The sequence below is a fragment of the Capricornis sumatraensis genome, chromosome 1 (assembly GCF_032405125.1).
Source record: "Capricornis sumatraensis isolate serow.1 chromosome 1, serow.2, whole genome shotgun sequence".
Lineage (NCBI taxonomy): Eukaryota > Metazoa > Chordata > Mammalia > Artiodactyla > Bovidae > Capricornis > Capricornis sumatraensis.
In genome coordinates this window covers 218,220,070-218,245,942 of record NC_091069.1, presented here as the reverse complement: position 1 = coordinate 218,245,942, position 25,873 = coordinate 218,220,070, and the positions used below count along the sequence as shown (strand labels likewise).

The window sequence follows — 25,873 nt, the reverse complement described above, 5'->3', positions numbered from 1 at the left end:
ACTCAGGCCTTACCATCATCCACAATGTCCTGGGCTGCCACAGAGTTTGTGTACACAACCAAATCAGAGAGCTCTCGACACAGCTTCATGGTTTTCCTTCGGCGGCCCAACCTGTAAAACACACCCAGGACTCATGACATTTTAGAGCTAGAAGAAGTTTGGGCTTTTGGTTACTCCACCTTCCCTACCTGCTCTGATGGAGCCAGGATTAGAACCTAAATGTGATTTTTAGTTCAGTACTGTCTCCACCACAACACTCTACTCATGTGGCTTTATTCACTGTTCAGCCAGATTTTATCCACACTCTCTTCTCCTGAATTTATGAGTTCTGTTGTGAAGGGCTGGATTCCTACCATTTCCCAACTGTGGAGTAATAACAGAGTTTACCAGGGAATCACCCTACTTTGGCAGAAGGAGAACCTGGCTAGACTAAAAAGCATGTTATACATCTAAGAGTCCCTTGGACTGCAAGGAGATCAAACCAGTCAATCCTAAAGGAAATGAACCCTGAATACGCATTGGAAGGACTGATGCTGAAGCTGAAGCCCCAATACTCTGGCCACCTGCTGCAAAAAGCTGACTCATTGGAAAAGACCATGATGCTGGGAAAGATTGACGGCAGGAGGAGAAGCGGGCAACAGGGGATGAAATGGTTGGATGGCATCACCAACTCAATGGACATGAGTTTGAGCAAACTCCAGGAGATAGTGAAGGACAGGAAAGCCTAGTGTATGGTAGTCCATGGGGTCACAAGTAGTCAGACATGAATTAGTGACTGAACAATAATACATCTAATTAGAAACACACCAAACTTTCCATAGTCATTATCTTCTAGAGGTATATTTATAGTGATTTTGATTTTCTTCTTTATCCCTTTTCTATTAATATATTCAACTTTTTTAAGATAAACATCACTTACTCTTTCCATATATCTATACAGTATAGATCCTATAAACCACTCCTAGCATTTCTTTTCCTCCACAACTTTACAAATTCTACCACTTGCTCTTTGCCTCAGTAAAATTCTCCACAGAATACCACATTCCCTTTACAGAAGCACTTTTCTCCTCCCAGAAAACATATAATCATTAAAAACTTCAGTCCTCACCAAATATACACAAATGGCCAATAAGAAGATGCAAACCAAACTAAAATGAGATACCACTTCATGTCTACTAGGTTGGCTATAACCAAAAGGGCGGGGAATAATGTGTGTTGGCAAGGATGAGGAGGAATCGGAATGTTCACACACTACTGGAGAATTTTAAATGGCTCAATTGCTTTGCCAATATAGTTTGGCAGTCCAAAAACATGAAACAGTTACCATGTGACTCAGCAATTCCACTTTTAACTGATACCCAAGAGAAATTAAAACCTATATTTACAGAAAAACTTAGAAATGAATGTTCATAGCAGTATTATCTATAATAGCTACAACGTAAAAACAACCTAAATATCCTTCAGCTAGTGAACAAATAAAGTGCAATATATTCATACAATGGAATATTATTCAACAATAAAAATGATGATGTACTGATGCATTCTACAACATGGATGAATCTTGGAAATATTATACTAAGTAAAAGAAATCAGATAAAAATGGGCCAAATATGGTAGAATTCCATTTATAGGTAATGTCCAGAAAAGGCAAATTTATAAAGACAAAAAGCAGATTAGTCGGGGGACTTTGCTGGTGGTCCAGTGGTAAGACTCTACACTCCCAACACAGGAAGCGCAAGGTTGATCCCTGGTCTCGGGACTAAGATCCCCACATGCCACAGGGTGCAGCCCCAAATAAGTAGATTAGTTGGTATCAGGGGCTGGGGGAGAGAGGGATGGGAAATCTCTGCTAATGGCAGAGTTTCTTTTTGGTGTGGTGAAAATGTTCTGGAATTAGATAGTGATGATATAGACTTATTCACTGTGTTAATATTTACTGAGCACCTAATGGAGAGAAAATAGTAAACAAATCAGAGAAAAATTCTTATCATGATGATATTTATAAACATTCAACAAAAGATTAAGGTCAAAATGTGTCAATAACTCATTTGAGAAAGAAGACATGAATACAAACAGGAATAAAAATCAATGGGAAGAAAGAGTCCATGTTCCTCCTTTACTATGTGATTAGGAAATTCTGTAGCCATAGGTGAAAAATCTGGTTTTGTGAAAGCAAATGATCATAAATGAATGTGAGGGAAGCCATGCCTAGAAATGACAAGTAAAGCCCCCAAGACACTCCATATTACAGAGAATTTCTACATACAGTTTGCTTTTTTTAATCCTTATCTAAAAATTGAGTTAGTTTATTGAAGTCCCAAAAGGCTACAATCATAGCTGCTTGGGCCTTGGTAGCTACTACAAGCAAATTTCTAATTGATTTAAGTGAAGCATGGAACATGACTTTATGTGATAGCTTCCCTGGCTATTGGGCTTCCCAGGCGGCACTAGCAGTAAAGAACCCACCTGCCAAAATAGGAGACATAAGAGATGCAGGTCTGATCTCTATCTTGGAAGATGATTCAGAGGTGAGCCTTTGTCAAACTTATATTTGAGAACATTCACAGCAGAGGTCTCCTGGAAAGTGACTCTATTCTCTATATATCCTTTAGTGTAACTATTTATACATATTGGATTTTCTGTACCCTAAGGATAAGGACCATACACATCTTTGCCCTTACTAATTAGCTACTATCTTATATATGGACATTTTGTTGAAGTAAGGCTCAAATACAAAATTGAATTCAACACTGATTCTTTCCTACAGGACCTCTATGCCTCCAATTTTGTTTTAGTCTTTCAATAAAGCCACGGGTGTGTGTGTGGATGTGCACATGTTTGTATATCTGTCTATCTATTTATGAAGCATATAATTTATATTCCTTTGTGAGACTTACTGTATATATAAACTTCCAGAAAATCCTATATCAAATCATGTATCACAATTTGGGTTCTAAAATTATGATCATTTTACTCATCCCAAATTCTACTGGTAATTAAATAGCAGGCCTCCCTGGTGGTCGGTGGTAAAGAATCCGCCTGCCAATGCAGGAGACGTGGGTTTGATCCCAGGGTCAGGAAGACCCCCTGGAGGAGGAAATGGCAGCTTACCCCATTATTCTTGCCTGGGGCACCCCATGAACAGAGGAGCCCAGTGGGCTACAGTCCATGGGGTCACAAGAGTCAGACATGACTTAGTGACTCAACAACAAATAATAAAGCAGCAGCTGATATTTTTGAGCACTTAGTTAATTGGGGTAGGGCTCATCAGGCTAAACAGTTGAAGTCCTTTAATCCTTAAAGTGACCCTATGAAATAGATACAAAGGAGGAGCCTACATAGCCCCATGTAAAAGTTGGAGGGACAAGAGTTTGAAGTCTGGCTGATTTCAGATTCCTGGCTCTTCTCATGTGCTTATCATCTGTCTTCTACTTCAATCTCCTGTAAAGCTCCTCTGTGCTGGTTCATGTGGCCCTTCTCCTCTGAAAATACCTTTTACCTGACAGATGTCACAGTTCAGATCATTTCAGTTGCTCAGTCGTGTCCAACTCTTTGTGACCCATGGACTGCAGCAAACCAGGCGTCCTTGGCCATCACCAACTGCCGAAGTTTACTCAAACTCATGCCCATTAAGTCTGTGATGCCATCCAACAATCTCATCCTCTGTCATCCCCTTCTCCTCCCACCTTCAAACTTTCCCAGCATCAGGGTCTTTTCAAATAAGTCAGTTCTTCGCATCAGGTGGCCAAAGCATGAGAGTTTCAGCTTCAACATCAATCCTTCCGATGAATATTCAGGACTGATTTCCCTTTGGATGGACTGGTTGGATCTCCTTGCAGTCCAAGGGACTCTCAAGAGTCTTCTCCAACACCACAGTTCAACAGCATCAATTCTTCGGTGCTCAGCTTTCTTTATAGTCCAACTCTCACATCCATACATGACCACTGGAAAAACCATAGCTTTGACTAGATGGACCTTTGTTGGCAAAATAACATCTCTGCTTTTTAATATGCTGTCTAGGTTAGTCATAACTTTTCTTCCAAGGAGTAAGTGTCTTTTAATTTCATGGCTGCAATCACCATCTGCACTGATTTTGGAGTCCAAAAAGTAAAGTCTGCCACTGTTTCCCCTTCTATTTGCCATGAAGTGATAGGACCGGATGCCATGATCTATGTTTTCTGAATGTTGAGCTTTAAGCCAACTTTTTCACTCTCCTCTTTCACTTTCATCAAGAGGCTCTTTAGTTCCTCTTCACTTTCTGCCAGAAGGGTGATGTCATCTGCATATCTGAGGTTATTGATATTTCTCCCGGCAATCTTGATTCTAGCTTGTGCTTCATCCAGCCTAGCATTTCTCATGATGTACTCTGCATAGAAGTTAAATAAGCCGAATGACAATATACAGCGTTGATGTATTCCTTTTCCTATTTGGAACCAGTCTGTTGTTCCATGTCCAGTTCTAACTGTTGCTTCCTGACTTGCATTCAGATTTCTCAAGAGGCAGGTCAGGTGGTCTGGTATTCCTATCTCTTTCAGAATTTTCCACAGTTTATTGTGATCCACACAGTCAAAGGCTTTGGCCTATTGATAAAGCAGAAGTAGATGGTTTTCTGGAACTCTTGCTTTTTCGATGATCCGGTGGGTATTTGATCTCTGGTTCCTCTGCTTTTGCTAAATTCATCTTCAACATCTGGAAGTTCACAGTTCACATAATGTTTAAACCTGCTTTGGAGAATTTTGAGCATTACTCTGCTAGCGTGTGAGATGAGTGCAATTGTGCAGTAGTTTGAGCATTCTTTGGGATTGCCTTTCTTTGGAATTGGAATGAAATCCAGTCCTGTGGCCACTGCTGAGTTTTCCAAATTTGCTGGCATATTGAGTGCAACACTTTCACAGCATCATCTTTCAGGATTTGAAATAGCTCAACTGGAATTCCATCACCTCCACTAGCTTTGTTTGTAGCGATGCTTCCTAAGGCCCACTTGACTTCACATTCTAGGATGTCGGGCTCTAGGTGAGTGAACATACCATCGTGAATTATCTGGGTCATTAAGATCTATTTTGTACAGTTCTTCTGTACATTCTTGCCACCTCTTCTTAAATCTTCTTCTGTTAGGTTCATACCATTTCTGTCCTTTATTGAGCTCATCTTTGCATGAAATGTTCCCTTGGTATCTCTAATTTTCTTGAAGAGATCTCTAGTCTTTCCCATTCTATTATTTTCCTCTATTCCTTTGCACTGATCACTAGAAAGGCTTTCTTATCTCTCCTTGCTATTCTTTGGAACTCTGCATTCAAATGGGTATATCTTTCCTTTTCTCCTTTGCTTTTTGCATCTCTTCTTTTCACAGCTATTTGTAAGGGCTCCTCAGATAGCCATTTTGCTTTTTTGCATTTCTTTTTCTTGGGGATGGTCTTGCTCCCTTTCTCCTGTACAATGCCATGAACCTCTGTCCATAATTCATCCGGCAGTCTACCAGATCTAGTTCCTTAAATCTATTTCTCACTTCCACTGTATAATCGTTAGGGATTTGATTTAGGTCATACCTGCATGGTCTAGTGTTTGTCCGTACTTTCTTCAATTTAAGTCTGAATTTGGCAATAAGGAGATCATGATCGGAGCCACAGTCAGCTCCCAGTCTTGTTTTTGCTGACTGTATAGAGCTTCTCCATCTTTGGCTGCAAATAATATAGTCAATCTGATTTCAGTGTTGACCATCTGGTGATATCCACGTGTAGAGTCTTCTCTTGTGTTGTTGGAAGAGGGTGTTTGCTATGACGAGTGCGTTCTCTCGGCAAAACTCTGTTAGCCTTTGACCTGCTTCATTCTGTACGCCAAGGCCAAATTTGCCTGTTACTCCAGGTGTTTCTTGACTTCCTCCTTTTGCATTCCAGTCCCCTATAATGAAAAGGACATCTTTTTTCTTATTTTGGTGTTAGAAGGTCTTGTAGGTCTTGTCTAGAAGGTCTTGTAGGTCTTCATAGAACCGTTCAACTTCAGCTTCTTCAGCATTACTGGTCAGGGCATAGACTTGGATTACTGTGACACTGAATGGTTTGCTTTGGAAATGAACAGAGATCATTCTGTCATTTTTGAGATTGCATCCAAGTACTGCATTTCGGACTTTTTGCTACTCCATTTCTTCTAAGGGATTCTTGCCTGTTACAGCCAGCATTTATTAAGAGCCCACTGTACACCAGGCTGTAAAAGTCCCCTACATATATTATCATCTCATATCCTGTCACATGTCCCACTGCACTGAGCCCTTTACCTTGTGATCTGATTTTCTAGATACATACAACTAACCAGCCAAGCTGACGGGGATAGAGAGGTCCTGGGAGCCTGAGTAAGAAACATGGGGAGTTTTCTTACCGGTACAGCTGGCCAGTTTCCTTGCCAGGATTCTGCTGTGCATCCTCCTCATCATCAGTACTATAAGATTTAGACCGTGATTTTGTGGTTTTCTGCCAGAAAAATCAGAGCAAACTTAACACAAACTCATTGCATCAGGTACCTCTACAATATACAGAAAATGAAATGAACTTTAAAAGACACACAGACACACAAGGACAGTAACCTGGAGGAAAATAATTGACCAAACATTGCAGCTTGCCTTAGCAACAAGCATTTGCTGTTTAGTCACTAAGCCATGTCTGACTCATTTGGGACGCTATGGATTGCAGCCTGCCAGGTTCTTCTGTCCATGGGATTTCCCAGGCGAGAAAGCTGGAGTGGTGGCCATTTCCTACTCCAGTGGATCTTCCCAATCTAGAGACAAAATCCGCATTTCCTGTGGCTCCTGCCTTAGGAGGCAGTTTCTTTACCACTGACCCACTTGGGAAGCCTAATAACAAGAGTGTCTTTGGCCAAAATTATCTTAAAATAATCAAGGCAAAACTGATGGTTTCATGCTGTAAAACTGACTTCTAAGGCACATAAATATAGATCTTAGACTATTAGTCACGCATTAAAGGTTTCTATGAAGGGTAGGGTCAAGTTGTAATATTTATTTAAATGATTATAAGGGACAAAGTGTCCTCATATAGAAAGCTCACTGTTCCTTTTGAATTACTTATAAAAGGCAGATTTCATTAAAAAAAAAAAAAAGACAAGCAGTAATTTTTCAAATGAATAACTGCCATTCCTGCTTTTGTTCAGTATGGACTCAAAAACTCATCTAAGTCAAACTGTTCTTTTGAGATTTTGACCCATTTTAATTTCTAGAGCAGAATGAAGATTATTACCTATGGTATTCAGGCTGAAAGACTGTAGGACTAACCTGATGTCATTAGCTGTTAGACCCAAAACCTTAGCAATGATGCAGTTTCATCCCCACAACATTGGAAATAAATCCAATATTTGCAACACATATCTCAACAACACAAATAAGGGGGAGGGACCCTAGTAACTGTAGAAAACCATGTCACCAAATCTCAGCTTCTACAAACAAAGGTAAAACTTTTAGACAAGTACCTTGGACATCTGGGGAACATGTCTTAGAAGAGGAAAGGGACTCCATCCTCACATTACCATGGGACCAAATTGCCTTCCAGATTTTCTCATTCATAATAAACAAAAAAGCAAGCTACACTATTGGCATAAATGCACTCTACTGCACTGACAGCAAGGGGCCAATTTAGTCTGGAACCTTCTCAGGTCTTGGTTATGCCTTGAGGACCACAGTGTACCTGGAGTGGGAACCCAAGCATCTGATGAGCTCATGTTTCAGACTGGCCTCTCATCATGCTGATAAATCAGTTAACCTCTCAAGTTTCCTATTGTACTTTTTCTAAAGGGCAGAAAAAAAACATCTATCTTAAAGGATTATTATTTTTGTGGTGATTAAATAAGATGGCATGGAAAGTTGTATAAACTTTGTATAAACTTTCAGTTTAAAATACTATTAACTTTTTAAAAAATAATGTATAAAGTCTTGAGGACATTCATTCTTATGACTTAAGACATAATAAAGTCTGATTCTGCAGTAGCTGAAGCACTCCCTAAAAGCTTTACTTTGGAAAATAATTTTAATTTAAACAACTAGTTGTAATCAAGAAGTGAAATATTCTTCAATTCCATATACAGTTAGTAATTTGAAGAGTTACAAAAACAATAAATATATTTCTCAGGTTCATTTTAAAATATAAAATGCAAAAAGCAGAAATAAGTAATAATGATTAATGACAGGTATTGGAGAAATGATGATATATTTTCTTTATATAAAGTTTTGACACATCATCATTAGCATACCACATAATCAGTTTTTATCTTACTTTTTTAAGGTTTTGCATGTTGAACTTTTTAGAGAGATCATCTTTCAATGGCTCATAATTGTCCATTGTGTGAATGAATTATAGTTTACTTAAGCAGTCTATATGGGAGAACATTTTTATTGTTTTCAGTTTATTATGACTATTTTGTCCAAACTTTTAATAAATTATCTTATTGATGGGCAGGAAATTCTAGATACAACATTCTTTAAAGTACAAGAAATGGCCTTGGGAAACCTCATGCATAAAATTCATCACTTAATAACTGCTTTACCTTTTTATTGACATATCACATACACTTAGAAAAGTACAAGAACTGTAAGTGTACAGCATAACTTTCCACACGTGAAACCACCCAAATGAGGAAATGGAATATTATCTGCCCCCAAATCTTCAGATTCTCCCACTTGGTCATCACCTTCTCCCCAGAAGTAACTACTATCCTGACTTTAACCCCATAGATTTTTTTATGCCTATTTTTGAGGTTCATATAAATGGACTCAAACTCTATGCACTCTTCTGGGTCTGGCTTCTTTCGCTCAATGTCATATTTACAAAGATCACACTATTGCATGTAGTTGTAGTTTTGTCATTCTCATTGATGATATTTTCTTACACAAATACACCATCATTTTTATTCACTCTATCATTGATAGACATTTGAACTATTTCCTATTTGTACTATTACAAATAAGGCCCCTATAAATAGCATTGCTTCAGTCTCATGACACACACCTAACAATAGAGCTGATAAGCCACTCATGGGTCATAGAATGGTTGAGTAGATACTGTGAGGGTGTTATTGTGGAGGATGTATGCAGAATCTTAACATCATTCTAATTTACATTTCCCAGGACTGATCAGGGTTTTTCCATATCAGTCACTTGGATATCTTCTATTGTGAAGCACAGTTAAGTCTTTTGCTCATTTTTTTAAAAAATTTAGAGTGCTTTCTATTGATTTGTAGAGATTTTTTAATAAATTCAGGATATAAGTCCTTTGTGTGATATGTGTAGTGAAAATATTATTTCCCAGTATGCTATTTGCTCTCATACTTGTGATGAACAGAAGTTCTTAAATTTTAAAGTAGTTTCACTATCAATCTTTTCCTTTTCTGGGGTCCTATTTAAGGAATCTACAGTTATTCCAAGGTCATGGTCTTCTGTTACCTTCTCGACTCTTTAGGTTAACTGAACTATGCAAATTATCACTCTTAATTAATTTACCTTATGTTTTCCGAAGCTGGTCATGAGGGATCGTCCATGTGCCTTCTTTCCACTTTCCTTTGCCTCTGGATGCTGAGTAAATAAAGCATAATATGATTGTTTATCTTCTTTGTTTTTGTTTTGTCCTCAATTCTGGTGGAAGGGAATGGGGCCCCTCTCTCCTTCTGCCTCCAGGTGGGCAGCAAGCAAGTGCTGCTCATTTCTTCCTGCTCTGCCCTCCACTTCCCTGCAGGTGCTGTGTCTGTCTTCAGAGAGGGCGACATGCACAGGCTAGAGGTCTCTACTCCAGGGGACAGAAAGCCACCCTGCTAAAAGGGTTTAGGCTCTTATCCAATTACCATCCCTAAAAATATGTATTAGGTGATTCACATGATCTAGGGGGAGACCTATAGGCCCTCCCTGCCCTCCCAGGACTTCCAGCTGAACAGAGATCATCTCATAAAAAGGAAGAGTGTGGGTGAGCAAAACCGCCCCAAATCAAAAGGTCAGGGAGAGCATCTACATATATCTAGAGAAACTAATTAAAGATGCAATTCAGAAGCGGGAGGCTGGGTTGGGGAAAGAGGCAGTTCAGAAAATGCTGGAGAAGGGTGGGTAGCAGGTTTACAGGTTTATATATATTGGCTGGTTTATATGTATTGACTGCCTTTGAAGATCTATTCAACCTGATCATTAACTCTTCAAAAACACTGGAATTAAGAAAGTAGTTCACATGTGGCATAGAAGTAACTCTGCTCTCCAAGTTAGAAGATTCAATTCTGCCACCAAGTAGTCACAGGGGCTTTGGCAAAACTCACTCTCTTGACCTCAGTTCTCTTATCTGTGAGTTGGGGGGAGGAATACACCAATTAACCTCTGAGTTCCTTTCTAGTTCTAGTAGCTCATCCCTCAGTAGGGGAACATGTCATCTACTGTCCAAAACAGGACTCTGAAGAGTAAAATGGGGCACTTTTAGTAATGACACTGGGACAACAGGTATGAAGTGGGGCCATCCCAGGCAGGTTGAGGTATAAGGTCATGTATTTAACAGGCACCTACTTCCCTGGTGGCTCAGACAGTAAAGTGTCTGTCTACAATGCGGGAGACCCAGGTTCGATCCCTAGGTTGGGAAGATCCCCTGGAGAAGGAAATGGCAATCCACTCCAGGACTATTGCCTGGAAAATCCCATGGACAGAGGAGCCTGGTAGGCTACAGCCCATGGGGTCACAAAGAGTCGGACACGACTGAGTGACTTCACTCACTCACTACTATGCCCCAAGGGCTATACCAAGTATATTACATATACTCTTTAATCCTAATATATACAACCATGCCTAGAGACAACTGTAATTAAAATCCCAGTTTTACAGATAATAAATACTAAAGTATAGCAAAGTTAGATAACATGCCCAAAGTTGCAACGCCAGTTGATAAAACAGGGATTCTGTATAGTTCTAAGTCTCCTGTCTGACTTGCTACCTCTCCCCTACTCTATATTCCCTCTTTATGTAGAAATATATACACATATCTCCCCCCAGCTTGACCTCTCCTTGAGCATCAACACCACAGCATTAATTGAATTAATGGATCAGACATCATGATAAGAACTTGACATGTATACAAGGGAGACAGCAAGCAAGAGAGGTGCAGACCCTGTTCCTCCCTGGGCTTGCACTTTAATGATGGACACAAACGATCATAACACACTTGAACAAGACTATGGTGGGGAAGGTCCAGCATGCTGCCTCATGACAGAGAAGGCAGAGTAAGGACTTCTGAGGGGACATGTTACAAAAGCTGAAGCCATAGATAGGTAGACATTGTCTATGTGTTGGGGAAAAGAAGGGTACTGTGGCCAAGGAAAGCGTGAATGCAAAGGCCAAATGCTGTAAACATGGTACCTTCCAGGAAACTAAGTGGGGGGTGTGTGTTTAGATTATACACATGCATTAGCTGACCAGTCAGAGTGGGGGTTGGCTCATCTTTGGGGCTATAGCGTGCAATGTGAACTTTATCCTCCAAGCTATGAACAACATTTGAATGGTTTACGATAGAAAAATAACATGGTCAGACACATATTTCTGAAATATCACTATTGTAGTAGTTGTATAGATGAGAGAATGGAGGGAGTGGGAGCTCGGGAGAGCTGGAAAAGTCTATTTAAGGACAAATTAAGGCTACCCAGATGACCGGAACTGGGATGTAAAAAAGGGGTGGATTCAAGGACTTAAGGTAGGCATCCTTCCTGTATATACTAAGTTCTTCCAGTGGAAAGGATGAGATTTCATTGTTAGTTTATGTCAGGGATCTCCAGGGAAAAGACGGCAGAGTAGCACACACTACTGCCCTGCTGGGTGCTGATCTGGGGGGAGGGAGCTGAAGTGAGTGTCTCCCGAGCCCCACAGCACGTTCTCAGGCTTGGCTTCACGTATGCATATGTATTTGACACAGATGGACTTCTCTCAACAGTAACCTGTCTTTGCTTGCCCACTGAGTCAAAACCATATTTGAAAAACTGACACAACAGCAGGCTTAAAAAATCGTAATACTTTGTAGTCAGTTTAAGTCACAGGCTCCCATTTACTTTATGCAAGTCTAATGCATTCTTGCAGTCACCCAAATTTAAGGGAGAGTAAAAACAAGAAAAAGGAGGATAAGCTTTGTCCTACCACATATCTGAAATCTGAAGTCCACTGCCATCTTACTTGATGAGGAAATTACCATTAGGATCTCTTCCATAAAAGAAAGATGAACCTGTTTCGTCTCTTCAAAAATCTCTAAGATCTGCTATTGCCTTTCCAGTTGGGATGATCTAGGATGGAGCAAAGACGTCTCCAAAAGCATAAGGGGAAGTGATTGGTCCAGATTAGCCAAAGAGAGTTCACCAGGAACAAGAAGCAGAAAAATCAAGCTGGGCAAACCCAGTGTTATTTGACAGACATTTGTGTGGTTGAAAGTAGAGGCTGGAGGCCAGGGAGGTAGGAGTGAGGCTTTACAGCTATTTACAGAAACATGTAAGAAAATGCAAAACTGTATGATAAACTGTAGGGCAATGATGCTGTAATTGACATTCTGTCTGTCCCCCAACAATTCATTCTGCCCATCCAGCATGGAGTTTCAGAAGAGCCAGTTCCAAGGATAAGCGATCACTGGCATCAGCAAGCCTATGCTATCCTATGCCCATGCTGATTTACTGTTCCAAGGAGAACACATACACAAGGTCACAGGGATCAGCTCAGGGATCGTCACATGAGCTAAGCTGCTCATCCAGAAGTCAGTACAAATTCTGGTTTGTTGGATGAGGCACATTCACTGTCTCACTCTCTCTGGGCTTGGACCAAGAAACATATAGTTCAGGGGCCTGCTGGCAGTCACCCTGCAACCACCAGGAGAGGGGAAACCAGACAGGGGATGATGCTAATTACATGGTAGCTAGAACAGAAAGACATGTTTTTGATGACCCTGCTTAGCCTCTGAATTAAGCCCACCTTGAAGGCCATTCTGCAAATGAACTTGCCACTTACCTAACCCAACATCGTTCTTCCTTATTTAAGCCACTTTGAATGAGGTTTTCTATGTTTGGAAGCAAAACAGACCTGAGAATCAGCAAGGTGTTTGAATGGCTGGACTTCTGTAGGGTCTAGAAAGTAACCACCAATGCTGAGTGGTCACTCAGATCCATGGGTAATGATCTTCCCTCTGCTGGGGCATGCTGAGCCCTGGAGGACAGACAGCAGTAGCAGGGGAGGCTGCTATCAACCAAGCCAGAGACCACATGGATCTCCTTTGAGCCAGAATAAATGCCCTCAATGTCCTGCCATGATAACATCAATAAACCCACCATCTCTCTCCCTTGCCCATTTGTACTTTATCAGAAGGCAGAATAAAAATCTCACCCAGAGCCTAAACCGTTCATTCATTCAACAACTATGCATGAAGGTCATAACAAGTCCCAGGCACTAGACAAGTCAGAAAAATAATGGTTATCAAGACTGACATGGTTCCTGGCTTCATGAGATCTTATAGTCTAATTGAGAAGATAGATATTGAACAAGTAATTGCAAATAAACTTCTTTAAAAAGAAGATACAACAGACTACCATCAACAATATAAAAGGGATGACTAACGTAATCTAGGTGTCAAGGCAAGACTCATTCAGAAGACCACATAGATGCTGGAATTTAAAAGCCTAAGTAGAAGTTAGCTAGAGTAGATGTGGGAATGGAGTGTTTCAAGCAGAGAAAATGGAAATTGAGGAAGACCAAGGCAGTTAGATGATTGTGGCTGGTGTGACAATTGTGGATGGTGGTGTGACAGGGGAAACAGGGAGATATGAGACTGGAGAGGTAGGTGAGAATGCAATTATGTGGGTCCTTGAAAGCCCAGTTAAAGAGTCTGTCATTTATTCCAAGCATAACAGAAAGCCACTGAAAACTTCTGAACAGTGGAGTGACATGATCAGATTTGCATTTTTAAAATCTCTTGCTGATATCAGAGAGGAGGTTAGATTGAAAGAGGGCAAGAGAAGTCTAAGTGAGAGTTGACATTGGCCTGAATGAGGACATGCCATAGAGAAGAGAGGTGGACAGACACACATTTAGGAGGTATGATCAACAGGGCATGGAGGCCACCTGAATGAGCCCTCAACCTCACCTGAGCACTTGCCAGGACGGTAACAGCAGGGACATGGGGCTTTGTCCCAAGGATCCCAGTGAAGCAGGTCCGCCCCCACCTGTGCCCTTCAAGCTATTATTCACTATTTCTAACATCATTTTGCAGGAGGAGACTTTCATTTTTCCAGCAATATAAGGGCAGAAATGGAAGAAACTGGAGAAGCATTCCAAAAAGAGACAGATGATGAGAAACAAAGCATGAGGTGCTTTCTTTTTCCTGTCGAGGACAAGCACGGGAGGGAATTGTATACCTGCTTCAGGTGTGCATTTAAGCCTTCATGCGTGGCCTTCAGGAGTGCCCTCACTGTGAAACTATCAGGATCTTCCTTGTCTCGAATTTGAGATTCTTTTAACAGCGACTCCAGTTTTTTCCTTATGAAAGATTCCACCTGATGCTCAGTGGTCCCATTATTCTGCAAAGAATTAAGCAATGGAAATCATGTCTCTTAAGAAACACAGAGTCACTTAGAATGCACCCCTCACTCAAACCAGCATTGCTGCTATAATTTCTCTCTCGACTACCTGTAAGGAGTTAAGCTTATTGTACCAGTTTTGTCCATCTCCTGCCAGCCCTCCACCAATCCCATAAAATAATGACAACTATGACTGCATTCAACTTTCAGCAACCTTATAGTGTTATCATCATTTCCATTTCAGAGATGTAGAATCTGATGCTTAGAGAAATTAAATAAGTTGCTCCAGGTTACAAAGCTAGTAAGTACCTGAGGCAGGATTCAAACTCGGGTCTTTTGGAGACTACGTTTTCTATATCTATTGGGTTGACTGAAAAGCTTGTTTCGATTTTTCCATATGATGTTCTGGAAAAACCTGAACAAACACTTCGGCCAGCCCAATACATAGGTAAATTTGAGCAAGAATATGCTACTTAAATCACTTCCTTCACTGAGGGGAGAAGAGTACTGTAGAAATCTCTGGAAGCAAGGATTATTCTGAGATAAAATATCTTTCCTATCTCTGCACCACTGTGTAATTGGAGGGAACTCACTATTGACCTGTGCCATGACTAGGCACTGTAATTACTTTAAGATGACAACTAACTTCAACTGTTTTGGATAAAAAAGATCTGCTTGTGTCCAGATGAAAACTTGTACAATTTTTAGATGATCAAGAGACCCAGATTTCCTAGAAGTCTGCTTAGCAGCACAGCTTTTTGGTCCCTTGTTCTACCTGAAACCAATGACCCAAGCTTTGCTCACCTCTCCTCTCCTTCTCAGCTCCTAACCCCTCTCCCAGTGTCCAACATTCTTCTGTGAACTCTTCAACCACTTGTTAGAGGCCAACCCATCCAAAGGTAAGGAATACTCTTCCGCCAAAACAATCCCCCTAGTCCTCATTAAAAGTTTAAGACCATTTTTCTGCTTGCAAATTTGTTACTAAGAGGTTATTATACTTAAAATACAGAACAGGCAGTTTTTCAGTAATAACATTCATTTTCACAAAATCTTGTAAGGGCAAAGCAATATAAATACAAAGGGAAATTGGGGTGGGGGAAGGCTACATCAGGAGAGGTTATTGAATTTCCCTGTATTAACATCACATATATGAATATCTTTAATATACCCAGTGAATGAGGCCCTCAGGTTCTGCAGGAGATGCAGAGATGGAAAATAGCTGGCCCTTGACATCAGCAAAGACCCCATTAGGCTAACAAAGGCATGTCCTCAAATAACCTACCCTGGTCTGCACAGCTGCCTGCAAAAAGCGCAAATGACCACACAACAGCGGTTGAGAAGGAACATGGCATTTCTGCCTGAGTGACCACAAAGACCTCATAGAAAGGGGGGGAGGGGTAGAGGGGGACTCTGTATGGCAACTAAAACTTCAACAGTGATGAAGAGATGGGCTTTCCTATCACCCATCATTCTAGTAAAGATTTTATATTAGCAAAGTGTGTTTTATGAACACAGGAACAGCTTTGTTTTCATGGAGCAGAAGTTCATGAAGGAGGGTGTGAAGTGAAAGTTGCTCAGTCGTGTCCAACTCTTTGAGACCCCATGGACTATACAGTCCATGGAATTCTCCAGGCCAGAATACCGGAGTGGGTAGCCATTCCCTTCTCCAGGGGGTCTTCCCAACCCAGGGATTGAACTCAGGTCTCCCGCATTGCAGGCAGATTCTTTCCCGGCTAAGCCACCAGGGAAGCCCAAGAATACTGGAGTGAGTAGCCTATCCCTTCTCCAGAGGATCTTCCTGACCCAGGAATCCAACTAGAGTCTCCTGCACTGCAGGAGGATTCTTTACCAACTGAGCTACAGGGAAGTCCCCATGAAGGAGGGCAATGGTGGATAAAACCGAAAAAGTACTTTGGGGCCAGGCTGTGGAGACACCTGAAAGCCAGTGGTCAAGAGGTATGGAGTTGCTGAGAGACTCTGAGTAGACAAGTGTCTGGATCACACTGAAGAAATAATATTAACCAGGCAACGTGTGCAGAAAGATGAAAGATACCTATAGGTGAAAAGCCAGGCACATCAGTTCCCACTATGAGCATTAAGGCCAATGTGCTGATGGGGGATTTAATAAAGATGACAGAATCTGAGAGCATTTTGCATAAAACAAACACATACTGAGCTGTTATATGCAAGATGAAAGCATTGATAAGGCACAATCCCAATCCCACTGTCATAGAACTCTCAGTGTCACTGAGGAGACAGACATATCACTGGATAATTACATAACAGGTGCAAGTAGGGTGACAGATGCTTCATGGGTGAATGGAGAAGGGGCACTGCCCTCGGCCTTGGAAATGCAGCAGAGAATTCCAGGGGCAGAGGACACTGGAGCCAGGTCTTAAAAGATGTGTGTGCCCGTGGCTGATTCATGATGATATATGGAAGAAGCCAGCACAATGTTGTAAAGCATTTATCCTCCAATAAAATTTTTTTTAAAGATGCAAAAAATAAAAAGGAAGAGTGTATTAGGTTCCTGTGGCTGCTGTGATAAATTACCACATACCTGGTAGCTTAAAGTCAAGAGATGTTTATTTTCTCACAGTGTCAGAGGCCAGAACTGTGAAAGCAAGCTGTTGTCAGGTCTACATTCAGCCTCTCACAGGCTCTAAGGGGAAAATCCTTCCCTGCTTCTCCCATTTTACGGTGGTGCCAAGCTTTCCTTGGCTCACAGCAGCAGAACTCCGGCCTCTTCCTCTGTCTTCACATGGCCTTCGCTGTGTCCCCACTCCTAACATTCGTAAAAGGTGGCTGCTCCCACAAAAAAGGATACTTGTCACTGCATTTAAGACTCACTGAGTTAATCCAGAATGATCTCATTTCTAGATTCTTAACCTAGTTACATCTACGAAGACTCTTTTTCCAATTGAGGTCATAGTCATAGGTACCAGAGAGTAGGACTCAGACACATCTTTTGGTGGCCACAAATCATTCCAATGCCAGCAAAAGCCTAGAGAAAACAGTGTCAGTGAGAACTAGCAACCACATGAACGTGGAGAAAAGAACACTGAGGACACTGATACAGCAACTAAGACTTTACACATTGCATTGCGGCTCACAAAGCATGGTCATATGGCAATGCTTCCTTTGAGCTGTGTAACACCCATTAAGGCTGTGTAGGTCTAGTCCAGTTTTACTCATAAGAGTAGAGAGGCAGAAAGATTCAATGACTTGTCCAAATACACATGAAGTGTGAGAGTTGGAGCCTAAGACTTCCAATTCAAAATTTGGTGTGTGTTTCATTACATGGTGCTGCAGAAGAAGATAAGTTCCACTGTTACAAAAAAAGATAAATTTCTGAGTGAAATTAATCATGAACAGGCTCATATTTTAGATCATCTTTATTCCTATGTGACACCTGGGAAATAGATCATCACAAATCTACTGGAGAAAAACAGTAGGTTTCACTTAAGGTCAGAAATGAATCTGAGAAAGGAAGTCCAGGTCTCAAAGTACCAATATGTTTCATCAAGTGACTCAGAGTCTGCAGGGAATACATGTGTTGGAAGGTCCAAAGGAGAAAGTGTGTAAGAGCATGAGTGTGCCCAGTGTTGCACAAACACCCCCCAATAAGCATCAGCTTCCTTCCCTGCCTCAGGGCTACTTGAGGAGTTGGAGACAATGAGGAGATGAACTGTGGCAGTTATGCCCAAACAATTTCACCAGCAGCAAACAAGGCTAACAATACAAAGCTGGGCCGACTGGGGCTGGTGAAATAATGAATACTTAATACAAAGGCTATAATTATTCATTTCACATCCTCTCAATATTTGGAGCAGCTGAAGGAATGATATTTCTGCCTGTTGGTCTATTCCTTCCCTGTGATTTACAGCACTGAGAATAAATAAATGTGTGGCTGAGGTTTCACTAGTGTATTATCATTTGACCCCGGAACTCAACAGCACTACTGAAGGAAAGCTGAGGTGGACACTTGACCTGGTGACTTGTCAGCCACCCTGCAGCTGCTGCAGGGACCAGAGAAGAAAGTCATGCCTCTTGCTCTTTTGTTCCCTGAGCCCACAAGGGAAGAGGATGCTGCAGAAGGAATAGGGAGAGGGGAGGGCAGCCCTCCAATATGGTCTGGGGTAGTTTCCACCTGAGCCCCAGTCGGGCTTCCTAATTGCCATCAGTGAAGCAAATTGCTGCTGCTGCTGCTGCTGCTGCTGCTGCTAAGTTGCTTCAGTTGTGTCTGACTCTGTGCGACCCCACAGACGGCAGCCCACCAGGCTCCCCCGTCCCTGGGATTCTCCAGGCAACAACACTGGAGTGGGTTGCCATTTCCTTCTCCAATGCAGGAAAGTGAAAAGTGAAAGTGAAGTTGCTCAGTCGTGTCCAACTTTTAGGGACCCCATGGACTGCAGCCTACCAGGCTCCTCCATCCATGGGATTTTCCAGGCAAGAGTACTGGAGTGGGGTGCCATTGCCTTCTCCAGAAGTAAATATGACCTAGGAATATTGACCACAAATAAAGAAGTCAAACACAAAACACATTCTTGTTTCATCTCCAGGGTGATATGAAAAGTGACTGGAAAACAAGAGGGCTGACCACTTCCAGGCCAGGGAGCAGCCAGAAGCAGGAGGGAGTAGGGTAGAGGGCTGCCCCACAAAGAGAGACTCTCTCAGACACTGGTGCTCACCTGGGCTGCACACTGGAATCACCAGGGACCACAGCCCAGACGGATGACACAGAATCTCTGGGCTGGGACCAGTGCAGTAGGATTTTTTGAAAGCTCCCCCGTCATTGCAATGTGCAGCCAAAGTTGAAGGCCTCAACTTTAAAAACAAAAAGCAAAAACACTGGAATATCTCACCATCCCCAAATGTCTTTTCCCCCCTCTGGACTAGAGCAGCAGACAGGAAGGATAATACATTAGCTGCCCTTTGTGACAGCCTTAGAGCTCTCCAAGCCGGGCTGAAGAGCAGCGGGCTCTTAGCTATCCAAGGCTCTGCAATTACTCCTGTCCTCTCCTGCCTGCTCCTTTAGCTCCCACTGAAACACCTTCTGCTCAGGACTTACATTAGCGATAATCATGCCACAGCTGCTATTCTTGTTACTGATTTTAGCTAACATTTATTGAGTATAAATTATTTGCCAGGCACTGTTCTGAGTTTTTTACTGAGTATGAACTTAACTCAGCCATCATGATAATCATTTTCCTTTTTTTTTTCCTTCAGTTAAACAGTAATTTCATTTCTTTAGTACATAGTAGGCAATGGCACCCCACTCCAGTACTCTTGCCTGGAAAATTCCATGGATGGAGGAGCCTGGAAGGCTGCAGTCCATGGGATCGAGAAGAGTCAGACACAACTGAGTAACTTCCCTTTCACTTTTCACTTTCCTGCATTGGAGAAGGAAATGGCAACCCACTCCAGTGTTCTTGCCTGGAGAATCCCAGGGACGGGGGAGCCTGGTGGGCTGCCGTCTATGGGATTGCACAGAGTCAGACACAACTGAAACAACAGCAGCAGCAGCAGCAGTACATAGTAAGTCAAAATTATGCAGAGGATGAGAGTAGCTTATATTTCCAACCAGGAGAAGTCACTATTCCTTTTTTTAAAATTGAAGTATAGTTGATTTAAAATATTATATTAGTTTCAGAATGGGAAAAAATATTTGCAAACAATACAACCAACAAGAGATTAATCTCCAAAATATACAAACAGTTCATGTAGCTCACTACCAAAAAAAAAAAACCCTATCAAAAAATGGGCAGAAGTACTCTGGAAAATAGTATGCAGGTTCCTCAGAAAACTAAAAATAGAATTACCATATGATCCAGCAATCCCACTCCTGGGCATATATCCAGACAAAACTATAACTGAAAAGATACATGCACCTTATGTTCATAACAGCAGTATTCACAATAGCCAAGACCTGGAAGCAACCTAAATGTCCATCAACAAAGGAACAGAAAAAGAAGATGTGGTACATGTCGACAGTGAAATACTACTCAGCTATAAAAAGGAATGAAATAATACCATTTGCAGCAACATGGATGCAATTAGAGGTTATTATATAAAGCCTCTTGATGAAAGTGAAAATGGAGAGTGAAAAAGTTGGCTTTAAGCTCAACATTCAGAAAACGAAGATCATGGCATCCGGTCCCATCACTTCATGGGAAATAGATGGGGAAACAGTGGAAACAGTGTCAGACTTTATTTTGGGGGGCTCAAAAATCACCGCAGATGGTGACTGCAGCCATGAAATTAAAAGACGCTTACTCCTTGGAAGAAAAGTTATGACCAACCTAGATAGCATATTCAAAAGCAGAGACATTACTTTGCCGACTAAGGTCCTTCTAGTCAAGGCTATGATTTTTCCAGTGGTCATGTATGGATGTGAGAGTTGGACTGTGAAGAAGGCTGAGCACCGAAGAATTGATGCTTTTGAACTGTGGTGCTGGAGAAGACTCCTGAGAGTCCCTTGGACTGCAAGGACATCCAACCAGTCCATTCTGAAGGAGATCAGCCCTGGGATTTCTTTGGAAGGAATGATGCTAAAGCTGAAACTCCAAGACTTTGGCCACCTCATGTGAAGAGTTGACTCATTGGAAAAGACTGTGATGCTGGGAGGGATTGGGGGCAGGAGGAGAAGGGGACAACCGAGGATGAGATGGCTGGATGGCATCACTGACTCCATGGACGCGAGTCTGATTGAACTCCGGGAGTTAGTGATGGACAGGGAGGCCTGGCGGGCTGCGATTCATGCGGTCGCAAAGAGTCGGACATGGCTGAGCGACTGAACTGAACTGATACTAAGCAACGTAACAAGACGAATACCGTATGATATCACGAATTGTGATATCTAAATTATGACACAAATGAACCTGTCTGTGAAACAGAATCAGGAACAGAGAGAATAGACAGGCAGTTGCTAAGGGGGAGGAGGAGGGGAGTTTGGAATTAGCAAACAAATTTTTGTTTTGGTAGGAACAGGAGGGAAGGATTGGGAGTGTGGAATTAGCAGGTACAAGTTGATATATATAGAATGAGTAAACAACAAGATCCTGGGATTTCCCTCTCAGTCCAGTGGTTAAGATTCCATGCTTCCACTGCAGGGGGCGTGGATTTGATCCTCAGTCAGGGAACTAGGATCCTGCATGCTGCACAACATGGCCAAAAAATTTAAGAAAGAAAAACCCAAGCTCTACTATATAGCACAGGGAACTAAGATTACCATGCTAAGTAAATCAGACAGAGAAAGATGAATATCATATGACATCATGTGTCAATTGACTGACTGATACAGTAGGCTCTTTTAATACAGAGCCGATTGATTGATATCATATGGGAATCTAAAAAAGGGATACAAATGAATTTATTTAGTTTGGGATTAGCAGATTCAAACTGATATATGTAGATATAGAACAAGGTCCTGGGACTTTTCTGGCACTCCAGGTCTAAATAAGTTCTGTTTCCAAATTTATTTAGAAAACAGAAAGGCACTCACAGACAGAAAATAAACTTGTGGTTACCAAAAGGGAAAGGTGTCCGGGGGGAGGGATAAATTAGGAGGCTGGGATTAACAGATACACACTACTATGTATAAAACAGATAATCAACAAGGACTATACATCTTAGAGAACTCTAATCAACACTCAGTGTGTAACCTACAAGTGAAAAAAAATCTGAAAAACATAGATATACATATAACTGAATCATATGGTAACTCTAATTTTTTATTTAAGGAACCTCTGTACTATTTTGCATAATGGCTGAACCAATTTACAGTACATGACCTGTGAACTTTGAGATGTTCAAGCTGGTTTTAGAAAAGGCAGAGGAACCAGAGATCAAATTGCCAATATCTGTTGGATTATCGAAAAAACAAGAGAGTTCCAGAAAAACATCTATTTCTGCTTGATTGACTATGCCAAAGCCTTTGACTGTGTGGATCACAACAAACTGGAAAATTCTGAAAGAGATGGGAATACCAGACCACCTGACCTGCCTCTTGAGAAACCTGTATGCAGGTCAGGAAGCAACAGTTAGAACTGGACATGGAACAACAGACTGGTTCCAAATAGGAAAAGGAGTACATCAAGGCTGTATATTGTCACCTTGCTTATTTAACTTCTATGCAGAGTACATCATGAGAAATGCTGGGCTGGATGAAGCACAAGCTGGAACCAAGATTGCCAGGAGAAATATCAATAACCTCAGATACGCAGATGACACTACCCTCATGGCAGAAAGCAAAGAACTAAAAGGCCTCCTGATGAAAGTGAAAGACGAGAGTGAAAAAGTTGGCTTAAGTTCAACATTCAGAGGGCTAAGATCATGGCATCTGGTCCCATCACTTCAAGGCAAATAGAGGGGGAAACAGTGAGAGACTTTATTTTGGGGCTCCAAAATCACTGCAGATGGTGACTGCAGCCATGAAATTAAAAGACGCTTACTCCTTGGAAGGAAAGTTATGACTAACCTAGACAGCATATTAAAAAGCAGAGATATTGCTTTGCCAACAGAGGTCCATCTAGTCAAAGCTATGGTTCTTCCAGTAGTCATGTATGGATGTGAGAGTTGGACTATAAAGAAAGCTGAGTGCCGAAGAATTGATGCTGTTGAACTGTGGTGTTGGAGAAGACTCTTGAGAGTCTCTTAGATAGCAAGGAGATCCAACCAGTCCATTCTAAAGGAAATCAGTCCTAAATATTCATTGACAGGACTGGTGTTGAAGCTGAAACTCCAATACTTTGGCCACCTGATGTGAAGAACTGACTCATTTGAAAAGACCTTGATGCTGGGAAAAATTGAGGGCAAGAGGAGAAGGGGACGACAGAGGATGAGACTGTTGGATGGCATCACCTACTCAATGGACATAAGTTTGAGTAAACTCCAGGAGTTGGTGAAGGACAGGGAAGCCTGGAGTGCTGCAGTCCATAGGGTCGCAAAGAGTCAGACATGATTAAGCGACTGAACTGAACTGCACCAATTTACATTCCCACCAACAGTGTAGGAAACCTCCCCTTTATCCATACCCTCTCTACCATTTATTGTTTGTAGGGTTTTGTTTTTGTTTTATGATGGTCATTCTGACTGGTGTGAAGTGACACTTCATTGTAGTTTTGATCTGCATTTCTCTAATTATCAGTGATGTTGAGCATCTTTTTGTGTGACTCTTGGCCATCTGTATGTCTTCTTGGAGAAATGTCTCTTTAGATATTCTGTCCACTTTTTAATTGGGTTGTTTGTTTTTTTAACATTGAGCTACATGAGCTGTTTGTATATTTTGGCAATTAATCCCTTGTCAGTCAATTTATTTGCAAATACCTTCTCCTGTTCTGTGGGCTGTCTTTTTGTTTTGTTTATGGCTTTCTTTGCTGTGCAAAAGCTTTTAAGTTTAGTTAGGCCCCATTGTTTATTTTTGCTTTTATTTTCATTACTCAAAGAGGTGGATCAAAAAAGATATTGCTGTGACTTCTGTGAGAGAGTGTTCTTCCTATGATTTCCTCTAAAAGTTCTATAGTATCCAATCTTACATTTAAGTACTTAATCCATTTTGAGTTTATTTCTGTGTATGGTGTTAGCGAATATTCTAATTTCATTCTTTTACATGTTTTTATAGCTGTCTAGCTTTCCAACCACTGCTTATTAAAAAGACTATCTTTTCTCCATTGTGTATTCTTGCTTTCTTTGTCAGAGATTATAGATGTGTGGTTTATCCGGACTTTCTATCCTATAGTTCCATTGACCTATATCTGAATAAAGAAATTGTATAAGTGCATATACATTAGCATAGTGCTGGTACTAATAAGCTTTCAACAAATTGTTCACATTTAAAAGTTCATATTTAATAGCTTAGGTATAAAAAAAATAACAGTACAATGGCAGGCAAATAGCAAATGGTAATGTTTCTTCGGAGCTATTAAGCATACATTTTAAAATATTATTAAATGCTGGAGAGGGTGTGGAGAAAAGGGAACCCTCTTACACTGCTGGTGGGAATGCAAACTAGTACAGCCGCTATGGAGAACAGTGTGGAGATTCCTTAAAACACTGGAAATAGAACTGCCTTATGACCCAGCAATCCCACTGCTGGGCATACACACCAAGGAAACCAGAATTGAAAGAGACACGTGTACCCCAATGTTCATCGCAGCACAGTTTATAATAGCCAGAACATGGAAACAACCTAGATGTCCATCAGCAGATGAATGGATAAGAAAGCTGTGGTACATATACACAATGGAGTATTACTCAGCCATTAAAAAGAATACATTTGAATCAGTTCTAATAAGATGGATGAAACTAGAGCCTATTATACAGAGTGAAGTAAGCCAGAAAGAAAAACACCAATACAGTATACTAACGCATATATATGGAATTTAGAAAGGTGGTAACGATAACCCTGTATGTGAGACAGCAAAAGAGACACAGATATATAGAACAGTCTTTTGGACTCTGTGGGAGAGGGAGAGAGTGGGATGATTTGGGAGAATGGCATTGAAACATGTATAATATCATATGTGAAACGAATCGCCAGTCCAGGTTGAGATGCGTGATACTGGATGCTTGGGTCTGGTGCACTGGGATGACCCAGAGGGATGGTACGAGGAGGGAGGAGGGAGGGGGTTTCAGGATGGGGAACATGTGTATACCTGTGGTGGATTCATGTTGATGTATGGCAAAACCAATACAATATTGTAAAGTAATTAACCTCCAATTAAAATAAATAAATTTATATTTAAAAATAAGTACATAAATAAATATTTTTAGAGCAACACCTCTTTAGATACTTTAAGAAAAACAAAAAATACTGTTCAAAATGAATACGTCTGGATTCATACATCTGTACATACATGTGGGTTTATATACAACAGTGTACCTTCATGCTTTGATATCTTCCCTGCTCCAGTGACAGAAAAACAAAGAGAGAAGTCATAAGTTTGTCAAAATAAAATACACAAGATCACTGCAGATCATCAATGTGTGAGCTCTATATTCACAGAGGGCACAGGTGACCAAGAGTTTAGCTCTTATAGTACAGTAGAAACCAAAGGTGCTCCACATGCTTTGGGAGATTAGAGCAGGCCTCACAACGTGAAACCAAGGTGGTGATGAAAGCTGGAATGGAAGCCTTACTTATGGGATTATGCATGCTCAGTTGCTTCAGTTGTGTCCAACTCTTTGCGACCCTATGGACTGTAGCCCTCCAGGCTCCTCTGTCCATGGGGATTCTCCAGGCAAGAATACTGGAGTGGGTTGCCATGCCCTTCTCCAGGGGATCTTTGCAACCCAGGGACTGAACTGGTGT

At 41.3% G+C, this 25,873-nt stretch overlaps 1 protein-coding gene across 2 annotated transcripts in view; it reads right to left on the bottom strand.

Annotated features, from left to right (window-relative positions):
* Positions 1-25,873, bottom strand: part of PLCH1 (phospholipase C eta 1) — a 228,812-nt gene that overhangs the window by 26,802 nt on the left and 176,137 nt on the right. For both annotated transcript variants that reach the window (XM_068976262.1, XM_068976268.1), the window contains exons 11-14: positions 14,401-14,562; positions 9,497-9,568; positions 6,373-6,464; positions 14-111 (exon numbers count right to left, since the gene is read on the bottom strand). In XM_068976262.1, coding sequence (XP_068832363.1) covers positions 14-111; positions 6,373-6,464; positions 9,497-9,568; positions 14,401-14,562 — 424 coding nt within the window. The remainder of the gene's footprint in view (positions 1-13; positions 112-6,372; positions 6,465-9,496; positions 9,569-14,400; positions 14,563-25,873) is intronic.